At 41.5% G+C, this 18496-nt stretch overlaps 1 protein-coding gene and 1 pseudogene across 4 annotated transcripts in view; both read right to left on the reverse strand.

Moving 5' to 3' along the window:
- LOC132688556 (glyceraldehyde-3-phosphate dehydrogenase-like) overlaps positions 1 to 18496 on the reverse strand; it is a 138860-nt pseudogene that overhangs the window by 114673 nt on the left and 5691 nt on the right. The window lies entirely within an intron of this gene.
- Positions 1 to 18496, reverse strand: part of YPEL2 (yippee like 2) — a 99245-nt gene that overhangs the window by 25616 nt on the left and 55133 nt on the right. For 2 of the 3 annotated variants that reach the window (XR_013552024.2, XR_013552023.2), the window contains exon 4: positions 17404 to 17512. Coding sequence is in view for 1 of the 3 variants with exons in the window: in XM_078437375.2 (XP_078293501.1) it covers positions 12955 to 13044; positions 17404 to 17512 (199 nt within the window). In the remaining 2 variants the exon portion in view is untranslated. Of the gene's footprint in view, positions 1 to 8239; positions 13045 to 17403; positions 17513 to 18496 lie in introns of those variants that run through there. The other variant, XM_078437375.2, reaches the window with a different exon arrangement.

The raw sequence follows: 18496 nt of genomic DNA on the forward strand, positions 1-18496 counted from the left end.
TGACCTGAGCTGAAGTTGGCCATTTAACTGACTGAGCCACCCAGGCGCCCCTAGCAGCCTCTTTTAGATGTCATAAGAGTATCTCGGGGATCTTGAACTAAATGGCCAAGATTATAAATTGTATTCATTGTGTGCCAATGAAGTGAATGAGGAGTAACAAGGAAAAGAACAAGATAATTCCTCAAAAGGTTTCAAAGGCTTCATGGCAAATCACTTTCTAGAAAGAAAGAAAGAAAGAAAGAAAGAAAGAAAGAAAGAAAGAACATAATTTGGGGTTAAGGGTGAAGTTTTCTTTTGAATGTGCAATCTTTTATAATTATTTTACATGTAGCTATTTTAGCAATGCTGTCATCGCAGCCATCCTTCTGCAAAGCTCACCTTTCTGGTTTAAAGGACACTAGGTTAGAAAACAAGAATTAATAGAAAGGGCTTGGTTTTATAATCTATGCCCAGAGAGAGAGAGAGAGTGGGTTTTTCTAAATGGATTAATCAGAAAGCAATCATTTTGGAGAGCTTATGAGCTCCTATACCTGGTCCCTCTTCCCAGTACCTGCTTTCTCACATCTTCATTTTTTCATTCTTTATGTATGTTTTCTTATGAAGCAAAAGGTATGTTTGTTCTTATAATGCAAAGTCACTTTTAAATTCTTTCCCACTCTTTACCTTGTTTGGTCAGAAAAGAATTTTTGTACATTTATCCCATGGGAGGAATGTGGCAGCAGAAATCAGGAAAAAAAAAAAGAGAGAGAGAGAGAATCTATGTCTCTCAGAATGACTCAATTGAAATATAAACAAACAAACAGACAATTCCAAATGCTGAGAAGCATGTGGAGAAACCGGAACTGTCATGGACTGCTGGTAGAAATGCAAAATGGCACAAACATTTTGGAAAAAGTTTGTTCCTTCTAAATACAAACAACCACTTGCCATATAACTCAACAATTTGACTTTGAGGGATTTCCCCAAGAATTGTAAAAATATATACATAATATGCACAAAAACCTATCCACAAATGTTTATAGCAGCTTTTTCCATAATAGCAGAAACTGGCAACAATACAAGTGCCCATTACGGATAAATATACTGCAGTATATCCATACAAGGGAATACTATTCAGCAATAAGAAAAAATGACCTACTGGGGTTCCTGGGTGGCTCAGTCAGTTACGTGTCCAACTTCGGCTCAGGGCATGAGCTCATGGGTCGTGAGTTCGAGCCCTGCATGGGGCTCTGCGCTGACAAGCTCAGAGCCTGGAGACTGCTTCGGATTCTTTGTCTCCCTCTCTCTTTGCCCCTCCCCCACTCATACTCTGTCTCTCTCTCAAAAATAAATAAACATTAAAAAATTTTTTTTAAAAATAAGGAATGACCTACTCATGCATGCAATAACAGATGAATCTCTAAAGCATTATGTTAAAGTATTATGACAGATTCAATAGGCTACATACTATAAGGTGTTCTGAACAGGCAAAACTACAGGAACAGAAAATAGATCAGTGGTTGTCAGGGGCTAGAGATAGGAGGGGGATCACTATAAAACGGACATGAAGGAACTTTTAGAGGTGATTTAAATATTCTATATCTTAATTGTGATGGTTAGTTACACGACTGTACTCATTTGTTAAAACTCAGGTACACCTCAAGAAGGTGAATTCTGCAATCTGTAAACTATATCTGACTTGAAAAGCTATTTGTATTTCTTTGGCTTTTGAGTTTCGAAATCCTAGGCCATCAAAAGTAAGAAAAAAAGATTCCAGGGAAGAACAAAGCATTTGGGAGAAAATACCATAAATGAAAGCAAGATTTCCCCACCTCTCTCACTTGAAAACGATTCCCTCACCCAAAGAGATTAGGGGTGAGAGAGGGGGAAAGAAAGTAGTCAGAGAGATTAGTGAGGTCTGGAGGTAAAAAGGTTAAACCTAAAGAGACCCCATGGAAAGAATTAGAGTTCATGTTCATTGACTGCCCAACCTATGACTGAATTAGCTCACATGTGGCCTCACCAGGCCATAGTGCTGAGGACTTTCCTTGGGCAGCAGATAGTACATCACTCTCTGACCAACCAGTTGAAATGATCCATGTTTGTGCCTGAAACGTTGCTCAGCTCTTTGTCCAACATACCCCATGTGGAGAAACCCTTTTCCTTGCTATTACATGAGTGACTGCCAGCCCCCATGCTCCCCACCCCTTGTACTTTGGTTTGACTGAATGAAACCATTGAGAACCTTCACTCCCACCATGAGATGTGAAACACATGCCTGCTTTAGTTACCTTTTCTATCTTCTAAAGTTCTGTCTCATTTACCTTATTGTTTCCAATGGAACAAAGGTAAAAGCTAAAACAATCTTTCCTTTCTCCCACAACAGTCCATAAATATCACTAGTCTCCTCTTATGTCGAGGTTGAAAGGAATAATTCTTTTATTAGATGACCATCCTTACATCCACATGAATATTTGTTCATCCAACATCACTGAGCTGCTAGTTTTTCAACTGTAATGAGTCCGGGTACCTGGACTCTGGGAAGAGTCCTGGGGAAGGAGACAGACAATCTGGTAAGGACCATAGCACAGGCCTAGGTCAAGAGCTAGAGGGACCCAGTGTTAGGCAGCAAGAGGTCTCTGGGAAGCCTTTCTATAACTATACTTTCCAGTTCAAACCAGTAATTGCAATGGTAGCTCTGATCTTTTCTTCTTTGGGCAACCACCCACTCCCCTTTGTTAAATAAGTACTCCCTGAAGGGATTGAAGAAACTTCCTGAGGGCAGGGACCCTGTCTATTTATCTCTAGCACAATGTCTGGCTCAGAAATACTTGTTGAAAGAATGTGTAAGTTTTGGGGGATATTTACTATTTGCCAAATATCAAGACACATGTAAAGAAATATAAAATAAAATATGCTTAGAAAATGCATGCAAAGAAAAAGAATCATTATAAAACATCCTATTCTAATTCTTCTTATTTGTCTAGTGATTCACATGCATTTTTCCACTTTGAAAACCACACATCCCTGCCTTGCCTTCACCACTACGATAGCAACAATAACCAACATTTCTTCAGCTCTGGGGTGCCAGGCTCCATCTCAGCTCTTGATGTACATTATCACACTTAGTTCTTACCACAACTTTCTTTTAGAGATCAGTCAGCTGAGCCTCAAAAGGTAACCAACCTATCCGAGGTTACACAGCTAAATCTAGCCTGGAAGACTGCTTTTTAGTCCCACATGCCAGTTAGTCTCCTGCCTACAGAAAGGATCTTTACAGGCATGCTCATGTTGAGTTCTGCCTGCCTCATGGCATAGCTTATTAGGGCAAATCACCCATAGGCTACACCTGGGTCTACCCAAGGCAAGATGAAATATGTGATGCATTGGACACAACAGGTCCAAACCAGTTATCTCTGTGGTAACTTTGGCCTTTCCTTTGCAAGATGGCTACCCACACCTCCTTGTTAAACAGAAACTCCCACAGGTCCTTCCTATAGGTAGGGCCCCAGAAGGTCAGTGGCTCTTCCTTTCCTCAATCCTCCTCCCTCAGATGGCTGGCATTCTCACTGGTGCTATTTCTTTATAATATCATGGAGATATAAAATGAAATGAGGGGCGCCTGGGTGGCTCAGTCGGTTAAGCGGCCGACTTCAGCTCAGGTCACCATCTCGCGGTCCGTGAGTTCGAGCCCCGCGTCAGGCTCTGGGCTGACGGCTCAGAGTCTGGAGCCTGCTTCCGATTCTGTGTCTCCCTCTCTCTCTGCCCCTCCCCCGTTCATGCTCTGTCTCTCTCTGTCTCAAAAATAAATAAAACGTTAAAAAAAAAAAAAATGAAATGAAACCTGAGTCTTGGGTATGTCCTGTCACCATGGAAACAACTTCAAACCTGGGTGCCTCCAGGAAAAGTGGGTGCTGTTCTTCCAATAGCAGTGGAAAAAAGGGACGGGGAACTGGACAAAGCCAAAACAAGCTCCTGCTGGGCTGGCAGCAGTTTCGGTAATACACATGGCATGTTCCACATTGGATTATGTCATCAGCAGCAACATTATCAGCCTATATTCCTAATCTTTGACACTGTGCTGGCCTGGTACAGTACGTACCAACCAAATGAACGACAGGTCAAATTATCTTACTTTTGTGAAGGGACATTTTAAAGTCTATTAAGGTGGCTCAAAGAATATGGTAGGAAAAAAACAAACAGTAATAAATTTTAAGAACATACTGTGACTGAATTTTTGTTTCTCGGAATGGGAAACCAAAATTTTCCCAAGAGACTCCATTATTGAAGCCATAAATAAAATATCCCTGCTTGGTTGCTGTGCCTGCATGGCCTTGCTCTGGAGAATGAGCTCAGAATGAGAAGCAGGCAGTCCCGGGGAGGCTGGGGAGGTGAGCAAGATTTGAGACCATTCTGCTTCTTCTGCATGCTGCCTGCATATCAGACCAGGATGCAAGAATAAAAAGCAAATTATGCTTTACTGAAGACCAATAAAGATGGTTACCATGAAAATTATCAAACAGGATTCTAAAATTCAAGGATGTTTTTTTCTAGCTGATATCCTTCCTTTTTTCTTTCCATAAATGTACATACTCTGGAAGTAAAAGCAAGTGCATGGTGCAGGGACCAACTACTTGCCTGATCACCTAGGTGCTGTGTTCTAGTTTGTCTGCTCATAAAACTCATGACCAAGTGTTGGTGACTTAACTTCCTCTCTTCCTTTGTAGAGGTGGTGTGGAGAGATGAATATTAGATCCTAACTAGCACTATAGTGCTAGCAATACTCAGCCAAAAAAAAAAAAAAAAAAAGGTGACACTTGCTAAGTCCTATTTGATTGAGTCAATGTGCTGGACACATTATGGCTACTATTTGATCCTAACAATAACTTGAGTATGGTTGCTGGTATCCCTAAATTCATGGATGATGGAAGATAGTCCCTAGAATTGCAGTTACTTCCTCAGAGTGATCAATACCTAAGCATGCAGTCAGGCTTCAAATCCCCATCTGTCCAACTCCAAAGGCAACCTTCTTTCTACTTTATCCTGCTTATTTCTGAGCTTGGAATAAACCATTAGCATGATTTTAATTCAATATAAATATAACTTAACAGTTCTGTCATAGTTTTCAAATAATTTTCTAATGCCTTAAAAAATTCAGCTTTCCCAGCTATCCTGTCTCTCATTAAAATGATCCCATGGGGCACCTGGGTGGCTCAGTCGGTTAAGTGGTTAAGCGTCCAACTTCAGCTCAGGTCATGGTCTGATGGTCTATGAGTTTGAGCCCCATGTTGGGCTCGCTGCTGTCAGCACAGAGCCTGCTTGGATCCTCTGTCCCCCTGTCTCTGCCCCTCCCCCGCTTGTGCGCTTTCTCAAAAAATAAACATTAGGGGGAAAAAAGATCCTGTATCACCTAGAGGGGAATTAGAAGTCTCTTCATGACACGCAAACTTTTAATCTTTGGCTTGTTCCAAGCTGGCCTGGAGAGTTAGCCCTGAATGGCCCCACAGAGATGGTGTGGTATGTAAGGTACTTTAGTCACTTCTACGTAGGCAAGTTTTTTACTTTCATCATTTCTATTAGTCTGAACAACTGAACGCAACAACTTTTTTCCTTAAAATCACAGCCCTACAATCAACAGGCCTGAAATCATATAAAATAAAGGTATAACAATTCTTCCTGAGGTTTGAACTCTTGACTTCCAATGGAAAAGACAGAATTTCTATTTCATAAAAAAAAGGGGGGGAGAATACAAGAGGAGAAAACAAAACCTCCATGATAGTTTGGGTGTGTGCTTGGTCTGATCTGCCAGTAAGTTTCCTATTTGGTAGTTATTCCTGTTTCCTGAATGGCAGGCTGGGGCCACAGATTGGGAGGGGGTGGGGGGCTTCGAATCAGAACAAGAATTTACAAATCCTAGCTCTTCCATGAGCATGTTATTTATGCTCTGAACCTTAGTTTATTCCTCTGTAAAATGGAGTATTTGCTTCATAGGATTGTTGCAAAATTAAGCAAATAATGTACATAAAAATAAAACACAACAGTCCTCTTCATTTCACTCCCAATTCAAATAGCAATCCATAATCATAACAGCCATTTTATTACTGAGTCCTTACTATGTGCCAGGCACTGGGCACATAGATTATCTTTTTACTAAGTGAAACCAGTATTTGAAACCAGGTTCACTGACTCCAGAGAATGCCCTGTGCCCTGCTCTAGGTTCAGATTAAAGGATTTATGAGCAATTACTTCTGCAGGAAACAGCTGCCCATGAGGGTGGTGGTTGATGTGGCTGGATATTTGGCCAACTAGGGAGAGCCATGCATAACCCTTTGTTCTCCCACTCTGCATAATTAGTACCACTGATTTTCTGCTCCCAAGGATTAGTTGCCTGACTAAACTAGGCACATAATAGATGTCCAAAAAATGCTTGTTGAATAAATAAATGCAAATAGTAAACTGATTGCTCCTGATTTAACCATTTACCTACCTTGTGTAGGAAGCATTTAATGCCAACCTCCTCTCCATTCTCTTCGTACGGATACTAACATATTAAACAGATTTTGAAAGCTGTTAGTTCTCCACCGTCCACATTAATTCAATGTTCACCAACCAGTTATTAAGTACGTACTATTAATCAAGGGGCCAGGGATTACACATGGGATCTATTGCAGGGTATTAGAAAACAACAAAGCCCAGCTTACACTCAGCTATGGGATACACAATACCTTTCAGGCAGCAGTGACCTTCGTGGCTTTGCTTAAATTAATTTTTAATTCACATTCCCTGAACCCCTACTTATTAAGCAGTCATGACAGGCAGGCTAAGAAAGCATCCTGTGAAGAAGCCATACAAGAATTAAGAAGGCTGAAGGAAAAGAGGTGCTAAAATTTGGAACACAGTGTAGGGAAAGACCATAGGGCTGGGAAGCCAGGCTATGATTCCTGACCCTGTCATTCCCATGAAAACTTCCTAACCTCAATTTCATCATCTATAAAATGGGAATAATCAGCATTTGTCATTACTTTCCCATAGGGTGGTGAGGACTCCTGGGATGATGTGAGGAAATGCCTCACTGCGAGGATCTTAAATGAGGTCACGTAGGCAAAGTGCCCAATTGAAGGTGTGGTGCAAGCCAAGCACTCCATGAACATCAGTGATCTCCCCTCACTTTCCCCAGCCTGATCTCCTGGACAGCCCCTGAGGTGTAAGAGCTTGAAGTGTGAGGATTGCTGGTTTGAAGCTGGTTGTATCTAGCACACATTATCTTTTCTCTCCTCCTGGTCTGCCAAAGGCAAACAAGAATGAAATGATAACAGACACATCCACTGAAGCAAAACAGGTCACAGGAATAAGATAATATACTCAAGGACAAATAAAAGTCAATTGCAGCTCAGCCCAGAATGCATAAGTAAAAATTCATGGGAAGTAGATAAGGTATTTCTTATTTTACACAGAACAGACTTTTAAAATAATTTCACCAATACGAAAACACACGAATATGTACACACTTGTGTGGTTTTAATATCTTCTTTCTTCACTATTTAAATTGCCCAACCAAGGTGAGAACTCTCTAAGCCATGGAGAAAAGCTTTTGGAAAAGTTATGGTATAAAATCAAGTGTAGGCAAAAATATTTACTGTGTTAAATGAAGGCACCAGAATACAAAATTACTTACACTGACTGGTTATGCAAAGCTATGCATGTAGATGATCCTGGAGGCAAACAAAAACAGCTGATTTATTAGAATGGTTGAACCGTCACCCAGCGCCTAGAATCTAATATATGTTTCATAGTTGTTCAGTGAGTGAGAAGACTTGATTCTCCGTATACTATAACTGAATACTCATTTCCCTTTGTTAGCCAGTTATTCAGAGATAATGCTGCCTCTTTGTGACATAATTTTGTTTTTTTACAATTCTTTTATCTCTTCATTTAATGCAATCCAATTTCCCCCAAAGAAATTTGTATAAGCAGAAAAATTTGGAGAGTCTAATATGGGGGTTAGTAGACAGAAATCCTAAAGGTCACTCATGCATTTCTGATACCAAAGATAAGAGAAACATTTGTAGATAAGCAGGAGACCTGATTTTTATTCATTAACTGGCCAAATATCCTTGGAGAAAACAATCCCACAGGGTCTCAGTTGACAGCTCTGTGAATGGGGTTAGACAGATGACCTCCTGCAGGCTTTTCAGTTACTTTAAATGTTAAAAGTCAAGATAAAACTTGCTGGGTCAATTAAGACTAGATGAGCCTTCCAAATATTTGAAAACTTTATTTTCTCAAATGAGCACCAACACAGATTGAAATATGACAGAAACAATGCACTTTTCTCTAATACTGAATAACTATGTACAAATACAGGAAAAAGTGAGGACAAATTATTTGAAAATAATTATCTTTGTTATTGAAGCAAAGTGACCTGAAAAATGCCACCAAAAAAAAAAAAAAAAAAAAAAGATAAAGAAAATAACAAAACCCAAACCCAACAAATACAGTTTGTAAACACAAGCATAAATAGACAGATTCTATTCTATCGAAAGATCGTCTCTGCAGGTTGGAAAAGGGAACCGACTCTCACTTTCACCAAAATGTTATATAAAAACATATGGGCAGATCCAATTTGGTGATGATTATAGCTTGTTTCTTCTTGGCTTTACCTTTCACTGATGGCAGATTTCATGACTGTATTTTGCTTAAAAAGATTAAACATCTCTTTCCTCCACCTTGACCACTAGTACGTTTTCTGTTAAGAGTCAGACTCTTTCTTAAAATATATAAGTTGATTGGGTTTAAGATTTCCTAGACTCTTCCTGAACCTGAGGCAATCTGATCTTAAAATAAAATAAGCTGTTTACCTACAAGGTATCGTGTATGATTTTACTGATGTTCTTTTAACCCAAACCAGTTAATGAGGTGGCTTTTACAACAAAGGGAACCCTACGGTACATAAAGAGTATACTCACATCTCAGAAACACAGATTTGACTCTGATCTTCACAAAACAACAGATTTCCTTTACAATCTGTGAAAGTTGAGCACACAACGAAAGAGGAGCAAACTGGCAATAGCTCCATGCTCAGAAAAACAAAATCCTCATGGTTTGCACTGTTGGTCCACTCAGAAACAAAACCACCAGAGAGAAAGAGAAGAAAAGTCTTATGTGCCGAAGGTGTAAACTGTAGATATAGCGTCCCCAATTAAAAAAAAAAAAAGAAAAAAAAACAGGAGGCACAATCCAAAGTGCTTTTTACACACATGTGTGCGTGAGTGTGCGCGTGTGCGCACACACACACACACGCTAAAAACAAGATCCCAATTTGTTGGAAATTCTTCTAACAAAAGGAATCACTAAGTTGTTACTAAATTTGATTTTATTTATTTACTTTTCTAGCCAATATTGGTACAAGAAAATATTTCAATTCTCAACCTGGTAATGTAGTGCAGAGTCTGTTCCTTTGGGAAAGAAATGCAAAGAGGCATTGCTTTACTGCCTCAGTCCAGACTAACGTGATACAGATCTTTTTTTAAAAAGAGTATATTGATGATCACTATTTCCCTTAAAATATACTTCAAGAAATGCAGAGGAAACCATAGAATTTAAAAATGAAAATAAAAAGTGCTCTCAGGGGATCTGAGAAAACAGCACCAAATATATTATTTAAAAAATTAAATATTATTTACAAAAGTATATTTCACAAGCAACTTTTTAAATATATATATCCACTTGAAAATCTTTTTATAAAGGGGACACCTCTTTTTCACACAATGACCCACCAGTAAAGATTTACTCTATCCTATCTCCATGATCTTGCTGTCATAGGAGTTGGGGCAGCACTCAGTCAGGCCCAGCTGACAATCTGTGGCCATCAAGTTTGGCTGTATTTGATTCATATCAAATCAACCCATCAGCAGCCTGAGACTAACATCCTGGGGGTTTGGGTGTAACCCAGGGCTGCCAATGCCACATGACCTAGGGCAGCATAGGGGAGATGGAACTAGAGGGTCTGCTGGCTAGATTTCAGTTGCAAATGAAGGCAGCTGCTGGCTGAGGTATAGAACTTCATGCCTTTCCTTTCTCACTCCTCCTCTCCCTGCCCTGCTACTCCCTGCACCCTGCCTAGGCTTTACCATCAAACTCCAATTCCCTGAACCTGCCAGGGGTGAATGGATGAGGTCTTTGGTTATGCTCTGAGTCAATAATTTGGTGAGGAAATTAAAGAATGAACTGACTGAGGCCATGAGTTGATGTGTCCCCATCACTCAGCTGCGGTCTCTCCAATACTGCTAGACATTAGGTAGACAAGCCATGAATGGAGATAAAGTTATAAGAAGCACTTTTGGTTTCATTGACACAAAGGGATAGCCTAATGAGTTGTGTTTTTTTCCTCTGTAGTTATGGAAAAACCAACATTCTACTCAGATCTTTCGCACCAAGTACGGCGCCATGCACCCACTGGATGCTCAATGGGTAATAGCTAAAAGAAAGAAAGAAAGAAAGAAAGAAAGAAAGAAAGAAAGAAAGAAAGACCAGAACCTGGGTCTAACTGAAGCCTGCTCTGATCCATGCAACAGTCAGAGGCCTCATCCCCAAGGAGCAACAGTGGCACATGGGTCTCTTCTCCCTGTTGAAAATTCTAGGGCACCCCATGTCTGGTTTCTATATCACCACACTCCATTTTTAGTTTCACAGACAAAACACCTACCCATGTTTAACCCCCATTTTCTTTCTATGAAAAGGAGTATCAATAGTCAGGACTTTCCCCGAGCAAAGGGGCTTATCAAAATCCATAAATGAAGGCCACTACCTTCAAGGGAGACAGAAAGAGGGATCTATAATTTTTGTGCTGGCAAGCCAGCTTAGGAATGTGAAAGTAGAAAATGCTTTTTATTGAGACCTTGGCCCTGGGAGCCAGAAGACCTTTTTCTCTGGGAGTGGAAATGAAATACTCCTTCTGAACATCATTCTGCTTTTTAGCAATGTGGGGAAAACTTAACCTCCCCAGGATACTAAAATACTGAAACATGTGGACTAAAAGCCTTTGGGAACAAGATTCAATTTCTAAGAATCCTTTTTTTTTTTTTTTTTTTTTTAATTGTCTTACAGAGGTGGTCTACAGCTAAACCTGGAGCCACCTGGTTTCCTGTCAGTCCCACAGTTCACTACCTCCAGGGCATGACCACGCCTACCTCGGGTCCCCCTTCTGCAATCAGCACACAGAGACAGAAAAAAGCATTTCCACCATGGATCACTCCCTAGAGGAATTTGTTTGAATTCTGGAAATGTTCTGGGTTGGCTGCTTGAATCTTGATTATTCAATTTTATAGATTCTTGCCTCTATGAACTCATTCTTTTTGTGACTTTTTAGGTGAATTTTTTCTATGGGATCAGCCCCCTTTCAAGAATGAGATACTCTAACATAACCTGCACATATCTTAACAATAATTACATTTTCAGTCTAAGCAATAAAATTAACTCAGTTAAATGAGTTTCGGTCATGCACCATGTACTGGCTGAAGTGTTGTAGAAAACACTTCATAGTGTCGGTTAACTGTAACAAACTCCTTTCTCTCATGAGCCTTATAGGGATTTGTTCCCCACTTCCCTAATATAATCAACTTTGGTTTGGGAGATGGGAGGTGGGGGCTAATATCAGAATTTATAACTTGATGTTTGACATCATATCTAAGCCCTCCCCACTGCTGGACCACTCTGACAATTTCTCTCCACACAAAGCATTCAAGTCCGAGGAGAATAGCTAGGGGCATGAGGAATCTACTGGCTGGGTTATCACTAAGCTCAAAGCCTTGGGACTTTGTTTTCCACAATCTACAATGATAGAACTGGAGAAAAACAACCAAAACTCTATGTACAAAGAATTGCTGATCTCACTGAAGCCATTGTATACCAAAGTGGAAATATACACTAACCTGTAATGGCTCAAATCTAAACTATTCCCAGCATTTCCCCACCCCACCCCCTTCCTTGCCACAATGCTCTTCTCTTATTAAGGGTCAGGAAAAAAAGGTCAGACAGAACTGCTAGCTGGTTCTACTTTTTTTTTTTTTTTCTGGCCCAATATCTGAGCCATTTCTGTAGGAGCTCCCAAACTACAGCCCCCTTTGTTCCCTGTTCTCAATTACTGATTTTACTTGGTTGGTGGTCAAAGCCTTTGGGATGTTTGGATCTTGCACCCATTGCAAAAGGCAGTCTCCCATCCTCTCACCAACAGTGGCTGAAGAGGCAAAGAAGATTACCTGAAGGGGCACTGAGGCATCAGAGTTATCAAAACCATCTGGGCTTTGCACTCTCTGCTGCCAGGACACCCCCAGCTGGACCCAGGAGGACCAGGCCCCTGTCCCACTAGTTAGGGCGCATTCTTGTGCTCACATGCTAACCGGACACAGCTGGTTCAGGAACAGAGCTTCTGATCAGAGAGAATGCAGTCATGAGGTATTTTTTTTCTTTGTCCTTTTAGACAAGTCGATTATTTCAAGCCTAAGTTACCAGGACTCCAGGAGCAGCACAATTTTGTTCCTACCTCTAACGTCCCGTCCCCTGACCAGCCCTGGGACCCTCACGGCTCCCCATTTCCTTCTTCCTTGCACCCCCGTGCTGTGCCACTGCTCTCCTGACAAGAGGCCATCAAGCAGCTCTTAATGAGCCCCAGGGCCCTTATCAAGGTGGGCTGCCCCATGCGGTCAGGCATCTGTTCCTTTCGTTGTTTTGTTTTCAGCCAACACTAGAACAGAGAGAAGCCAGGATCAACTCACAAACAGATACAAAGCAAAGAGACAGAGAGACAGCGATTTAGAGGCCGGTCACCAGAAAGACGGCTTCAGGGTGGGAGAATGCCCCAGATGGCAAGGCCCCTAAATGGATGGAACCAAGTGTTCAGTCACTCTCTCACGCTTGGGTAGAATGTTTGGTTGGATGGCGTTCACGTGGACACTGGGGTAGGTGGATACCCTCCAATCAGTCCCAGCCATTGTCCTTGATCATGTGTGCTAGCTCAATGATGTATTTGCCTTCTTTATATTTCTGGCTGCTTTCAAAGGCATGTTCCTAGGAGACACAAAGGAAGAGAAAAGACACCAAATGACCAAAGACAAGTAGGTGACTTTTTTTTTTTTTTTTTGTAGCACAGGAGCAAAGGCAGGTCAATGACAGGGATCAGGACGAGCTTCAGCCAGACTCACTGGGAGAATTCTCACCATGCAAACATGCCAGGTCGCCTTCACTTAATACAGTTCTGAGGCAGCACCAGGACCTTCTCAACATTTACAATGGAGTTTAAATATTTTGCAATTTAAATGTTGTAAGTACTTTCTCAATATTTACCATAGAATTTCTTCAAGATCTTTGCTCATTTAAGTCTTTGCCCAGGGGCACCTGGGTGGCTCAGTCGGTTACTTGACTCCTGATTCTGGTTCAGGTCATGAGATCAAGCCCCATGTTGGGCTCCACAGTGACAGTGAGGAGGCTGCTTGGGATTCTCTCTCTCTGCCCTTCCCCTGCTCGCACTCTCTCTCTCTCTCTCTCTCAAACTAAATAAATAAACTTAAAAAAAAAAAGTCTTTGCCCAAATGTCACCATCTTAGTAAAATCTTTCCTGAATATTCTACTTTAAAAGCACAACTTCCACCCCAGAACTCTCTCTTCCCCCTCTCTTCCTGTTTCATTTTTCTCTATAGCACTTATCATTCTCAAATATACAATATAACCTCCAGGTCTATTTTACATATTATCTCCCATTACTACAACATAAATTACATGGAAGGCAGATATTTTCATTTATTTTGTTCAATGCTGTGTCCCTTGTGTTTAGAAGACTGCTTGCCATATAATAGGTCTTCAGTAAGTAACTATGGAGTGTGTGGTGTGTGTGTGTGTGTGTGTGTGTGTGTGTGTGTAAAATCTTAGGGGAACTTGGTTTCAGATGCTAATCAGAAATCTGCTCTAAGGATGATGTATCTATGAAGTTTATGTGTTATAATTCTCAATTGTACTTTGTTACACTTAGAGAAAAGACACTCAGGGAGAGACCAAAGTATGGTGAAGTCAAATAGGTCTCTTTTTTATTTATCTTTCTGTTTCTGTGTCATGTGTGTTAAGTCTGTTTTTCCTTCACTGCCTTTCTCTAGGGAGAAAGGAGCTATGTGAACTCCAGGTTGAAGAACCCAGCAGCCCTCAAGCCCCCACTCCCACCCCACCCCCCCACCCCAGCTGCCAGGCTTCCGGAGGAAAAACTCAATATAAACCACCTGGCCAATTACCATCCTAAATTTACGGCACTGTGGGTGGGCTCTCAGGCTAGTAAGTCCCATAGGAAGAAAAAAAAAAGCCCTGCATAGGTATAGGATCAAAGAGATATTTTATTCACAGGCATAGATGAATAAAAATATCTCAATGTATTATCAGAAAAACACTGGTCATCACGGTCATTATGGCTAAGTTTGGTGTGCAGAAACAGTGGATATCAGCTGCTGTTCTGAGTATTCCAAATTAGTAAGTAGCTAAACCCTACTGTCCATAGGTTCTGGGCAGCATGTGTATGAACTATATCTTCTGTCCTAGAGCTCCAGGGATTTGGGTCCCAGAATGAGAGCTCAGACTTGAGTCTCTTGCTGAGAGAGGAATCATTCCACAAAGTGGAGAGGGGAGAGGCCCTGAGAGAGAAAGTGCAAACACATCACACACATGCAAGAGCTGTGGGCTCAGCAGTAATTTCCCTGACACTTCATTATTCCTTGACTCCGTGTGTGTGTGTGTGTGTGTGTGTGTGTGTGTGTGCACGCACGCGCACGCTGTGTGATGTGTACACAATAGAGGAATGTGGTTCGAGAATACGACCTATTGTTCCATGGTAGCATGTTCAGGGTAGGCGGGAGGTAGAAAGAAAACTAGGAAAGTAAGACTATATCTCTATTGAACAACAACAAAAAAGCCAAAAGAAAAAAACATTTAATAGCCCCCAAGCCACAGGGCACTTGCAAAATGTCGTAACTGGATTCCAGGGGACAGAGTACTAGATCTGAAGTCTACAGAAACCCCCAGACCTAACCCCATTTCTGTTTCCTGGCACCAGAAGCATCACTTAACCACTTTTGTTTATGACTGAGAACTTTCCATTTATAAGACTGGGATAAGTGAAAGTACTTCACAGGATTACTGTGAGGGTGAGAAGAAATAATGGAATGAAAGCTTGGAGCACCAGCCTGGGACATGAGAGGTAATCAATAAATACTTGGGGAGATGAATGCTTCTCTATATCGTCCTGTGATATCACGATACTTGTCAAGCTGTTTTATGTCTACCTGTAGCTTTCCTCTCTCATATGATGACTATAAACACCCCTGAGGGTAAGGATTAGATCTCATTTACTTTTGTATCCAACACAAAGGCTTTTAATAAACCTTTGTCAAAAGAGTGAATCATTTTATGCGAAGTAAAGAGCAAAACCAACTAACTCAGATTTATCTTCCGTCTATAATCCTGCACATCTTTAATGGAATAAGATGACAAAAAAGGTTGGGAAAACAGAAGGGCAGAAAATTTCTAGATCCTCAAAACCAGAACTGTGGCTCCCAGATCACCCAGAGAGGGCCAGTGGCCATGCAGGGGTAACAGAATAGCCAGGACCAGTTTTTCCCACAAGGAGCAAATCAAGGCAACTGTAGGGATCTGTGACCATCTTGCCATCATGAAACATACCATCTAGGATCTTTCTTTCTAATTCTGAACATTTCAAGGGAGATGTGAAAGATGGAATCTAGGGGTGCCTGGGTGGCTCAGTCAGTTAAGTGTCTGACTCTTCATTTTGGCTCAGGTCATGATCTCACAATTGGTGAGATCAAGCCCTGAGTCAGGCTCTGTACTGACAGTGTGGAGCCTGCTTAGGATTCTCTCTACACCCCCCCCCCCCACCTCTCCCCTGCTCATGCTCTCTCTCTCAAAATAAACTTTAAAAAAAATTTTTTTAAAGTAAATAGACTTCATATTTTTAGAGCAGTTTTAGATTCACCGGAGAAGGCAAGGAGGCTTTCCCTGTACTCCCGGCTTCCCCTAATGCACAGCCTTCCCCAAAGTCCTGCAACCTACAACTGCACTCTGCGGGAACTTCTGACCACTCCTCCAGGCTCTTCCAAAGCTAACTATTGTCTAACTAACTGCAGGTCATATGAGCCAGCTTCACACTGACCCTGTGCAATTGACAGTACAGGGAATTTATGGCATTTTACATGGAATAAATCGTCCTCCCAAAGACAGGAAGACTCATTTCTCAATATTCCCACAATGATAGGGCAGAAAAAAGCACATGAACATATTTGCCAATAATAAAAACATCTGCCAAAAATAGCAATAACACAAGTTTATTTTCATTGAACATCTATACCTCCTCTCACCCCGGTGAAGTGCTCATCCGAAGTACCAACAAGACGTTAAAAATATTTGCTGAGGGGCACCTGGGTGGCTCAGTCAGTTGAGCATCATCTGATTTCAGCTCAGGTCATGATCTCATGGTTCATTAGTTCAAGCCCCACCACTTTGGCTCAGATCATGAGTTCATGGTTCATGAGTTCGAGTCCCATATTGGGTACACTCCTGTCAGCAGGGAGCCTGCTTCAGATCTTCTGTCTGCATCCCCCACTCCAACTCTGTCCCTCCCCGACTTGCACTCTCTCTCTCTCTCAAAAATACATATTTAAAAAAATACTTGTTGAGTTAAACAGCAAAGGAATGAACGTCTAGTAGGAAAAGTCCATCCATGACTATATTTGACAGTGGACATTAATTAACGTTTGAGGATACCTAGCATAGAGCCTAGAGCCTGGGTAACATGTTCTGAGAACATTTACTGGAGCAAAGAGCATGGGCTCCACAGTCAGACTCCTGGACACCTATATCCTGGTTTGGCCACGTAACGGCTAGGTAACATTAGATATACCATTAACTTCTCTAAGCCTCAGTTTCCTCATCCATAAAATAGGGATTAAAATATGAACTACTTTCTAAGGATGCTGTGAATATAAATAGAATAATGTATGTCTGGAACATAGTAAGCTGTCAGGAAATGGTATACGCTGCTATTATTATTATTATTATTAATTAAATTGAAAAGCAGGTGTGTGTGTGTGTGTGTGTGTGTGTGTGTGCGCGCGTGCGCGCGCACGTGTGCGCGCACGTGTGTGTGTCTGTCTCAGGGGCAGGTGTGAAGGAATGAGTAGAAGGGGGCTATCAGAGAAAAGGGAAGAAGAGTGTGGTAGACAAGAGCGTGCCAGGAGTTGCTCTTTGGGCCCAGTTTCCTGTCCTGGCCTAAGATAATCCCACAAGGCCGTAGGAAGACAGTGGAAGAAAGAAATCTTTTAGCATGAGGCTCTCCCTTCCTCCCTCTCACTGCCAACCAGACTCCTCAGTACTTACATATTTCCAGCCCAGAGTGGTTTTGCAGTTTTCACAGTAAATGTCTGCAACTGCATGCAATCCTGTTAGCAACACTCGCTCTTCTGCAGGCCCGCAGCCCACATTAACTCTGTGCCAAGGGACAGAGAGAACGGGTAGTTAGTCACACATTCATCATCAGTCATTCAAGCTGAGCTTGCAGCAAAAAAAGAAAAAAAACAACTGAGCACAGATGCCTCAAGAGAAGCCAACACCAAGAAGGGCATCATTTAAGACTGAGAGTGGTAACAACCCTGAAAAGGTAACCACGTGGAAACATCACCATTGAAATGATTTTGAGATCTGCAAGTTCTGATTCAGTGAGCCTATGAAAAATAGTCTTCATGGTTGAGACTTTGCTTGGAATGTTTCTAACTAATGCTTCTAACCCAAGGGGACAAACAGACGGCCACACTGTGAAGACCATGAGCTGAGTCCTCAGCTCAGAGCTTACTGAGGACTGAATGCAGCCAAACATGGCAACATGACATGAGCACCATGTTGTCCCAATTACAAGGATGAATGAGCCCCATATTATCTCAAGCTGAACATGCTAGATTTCCATTCTCACAGTTTATCACGCTTGTGCGAGCTTCATCCTCCTTTCCCAAGTAAGAGGCTATGAATGATGTGCCCAGGAATGATGGAAGGCCCTACAGGCTGCAGTCAGGGGGACTCTTCACTAACCGGGCCTTTCCTCTAGCCTGAGCTCCTGCAGCAGACATCGGGGTCTGTTGTTTGACCTCCCCTCTTCTCCAATGACTCATGGTTATGACCCGGTTATGACCATGGTTAGACCTGGTTATGAAGCCTCCATGATGAGGCTCTCAGAATCACTTCAACTTCTCTGTGAGACTATATAGCCCTCCGATCCTCTTATGTTCTTACTATGGGTAGTAAATGTATACTTTTTAGCCAAAGATGCTGAAAAAAAAAAAAAAATATATATATATATATATATATATATATATATATATATATATATATATCTCCACAAAGATAACTGGCTTCCAATTGTAGAGAATAATGTTCCACAGGGCTTTTATTGTGGCAGAGAAGGCAGGGACCAGTGTTG

Source organism: Panthera onca, chromosome E1 (assembly GCF_046562875.1).
Source record: "Panthera onca isolate mPanOnc1 chromosome E1, mPanOnc1 haplotype 2, whole genome shotgun sequence".
NCBI classification, from domain to species: Eukaryota; Metazoa; Chordata; class Mammalia; order Carnivora; family Felidae; genus Panthera; species Panthera onca.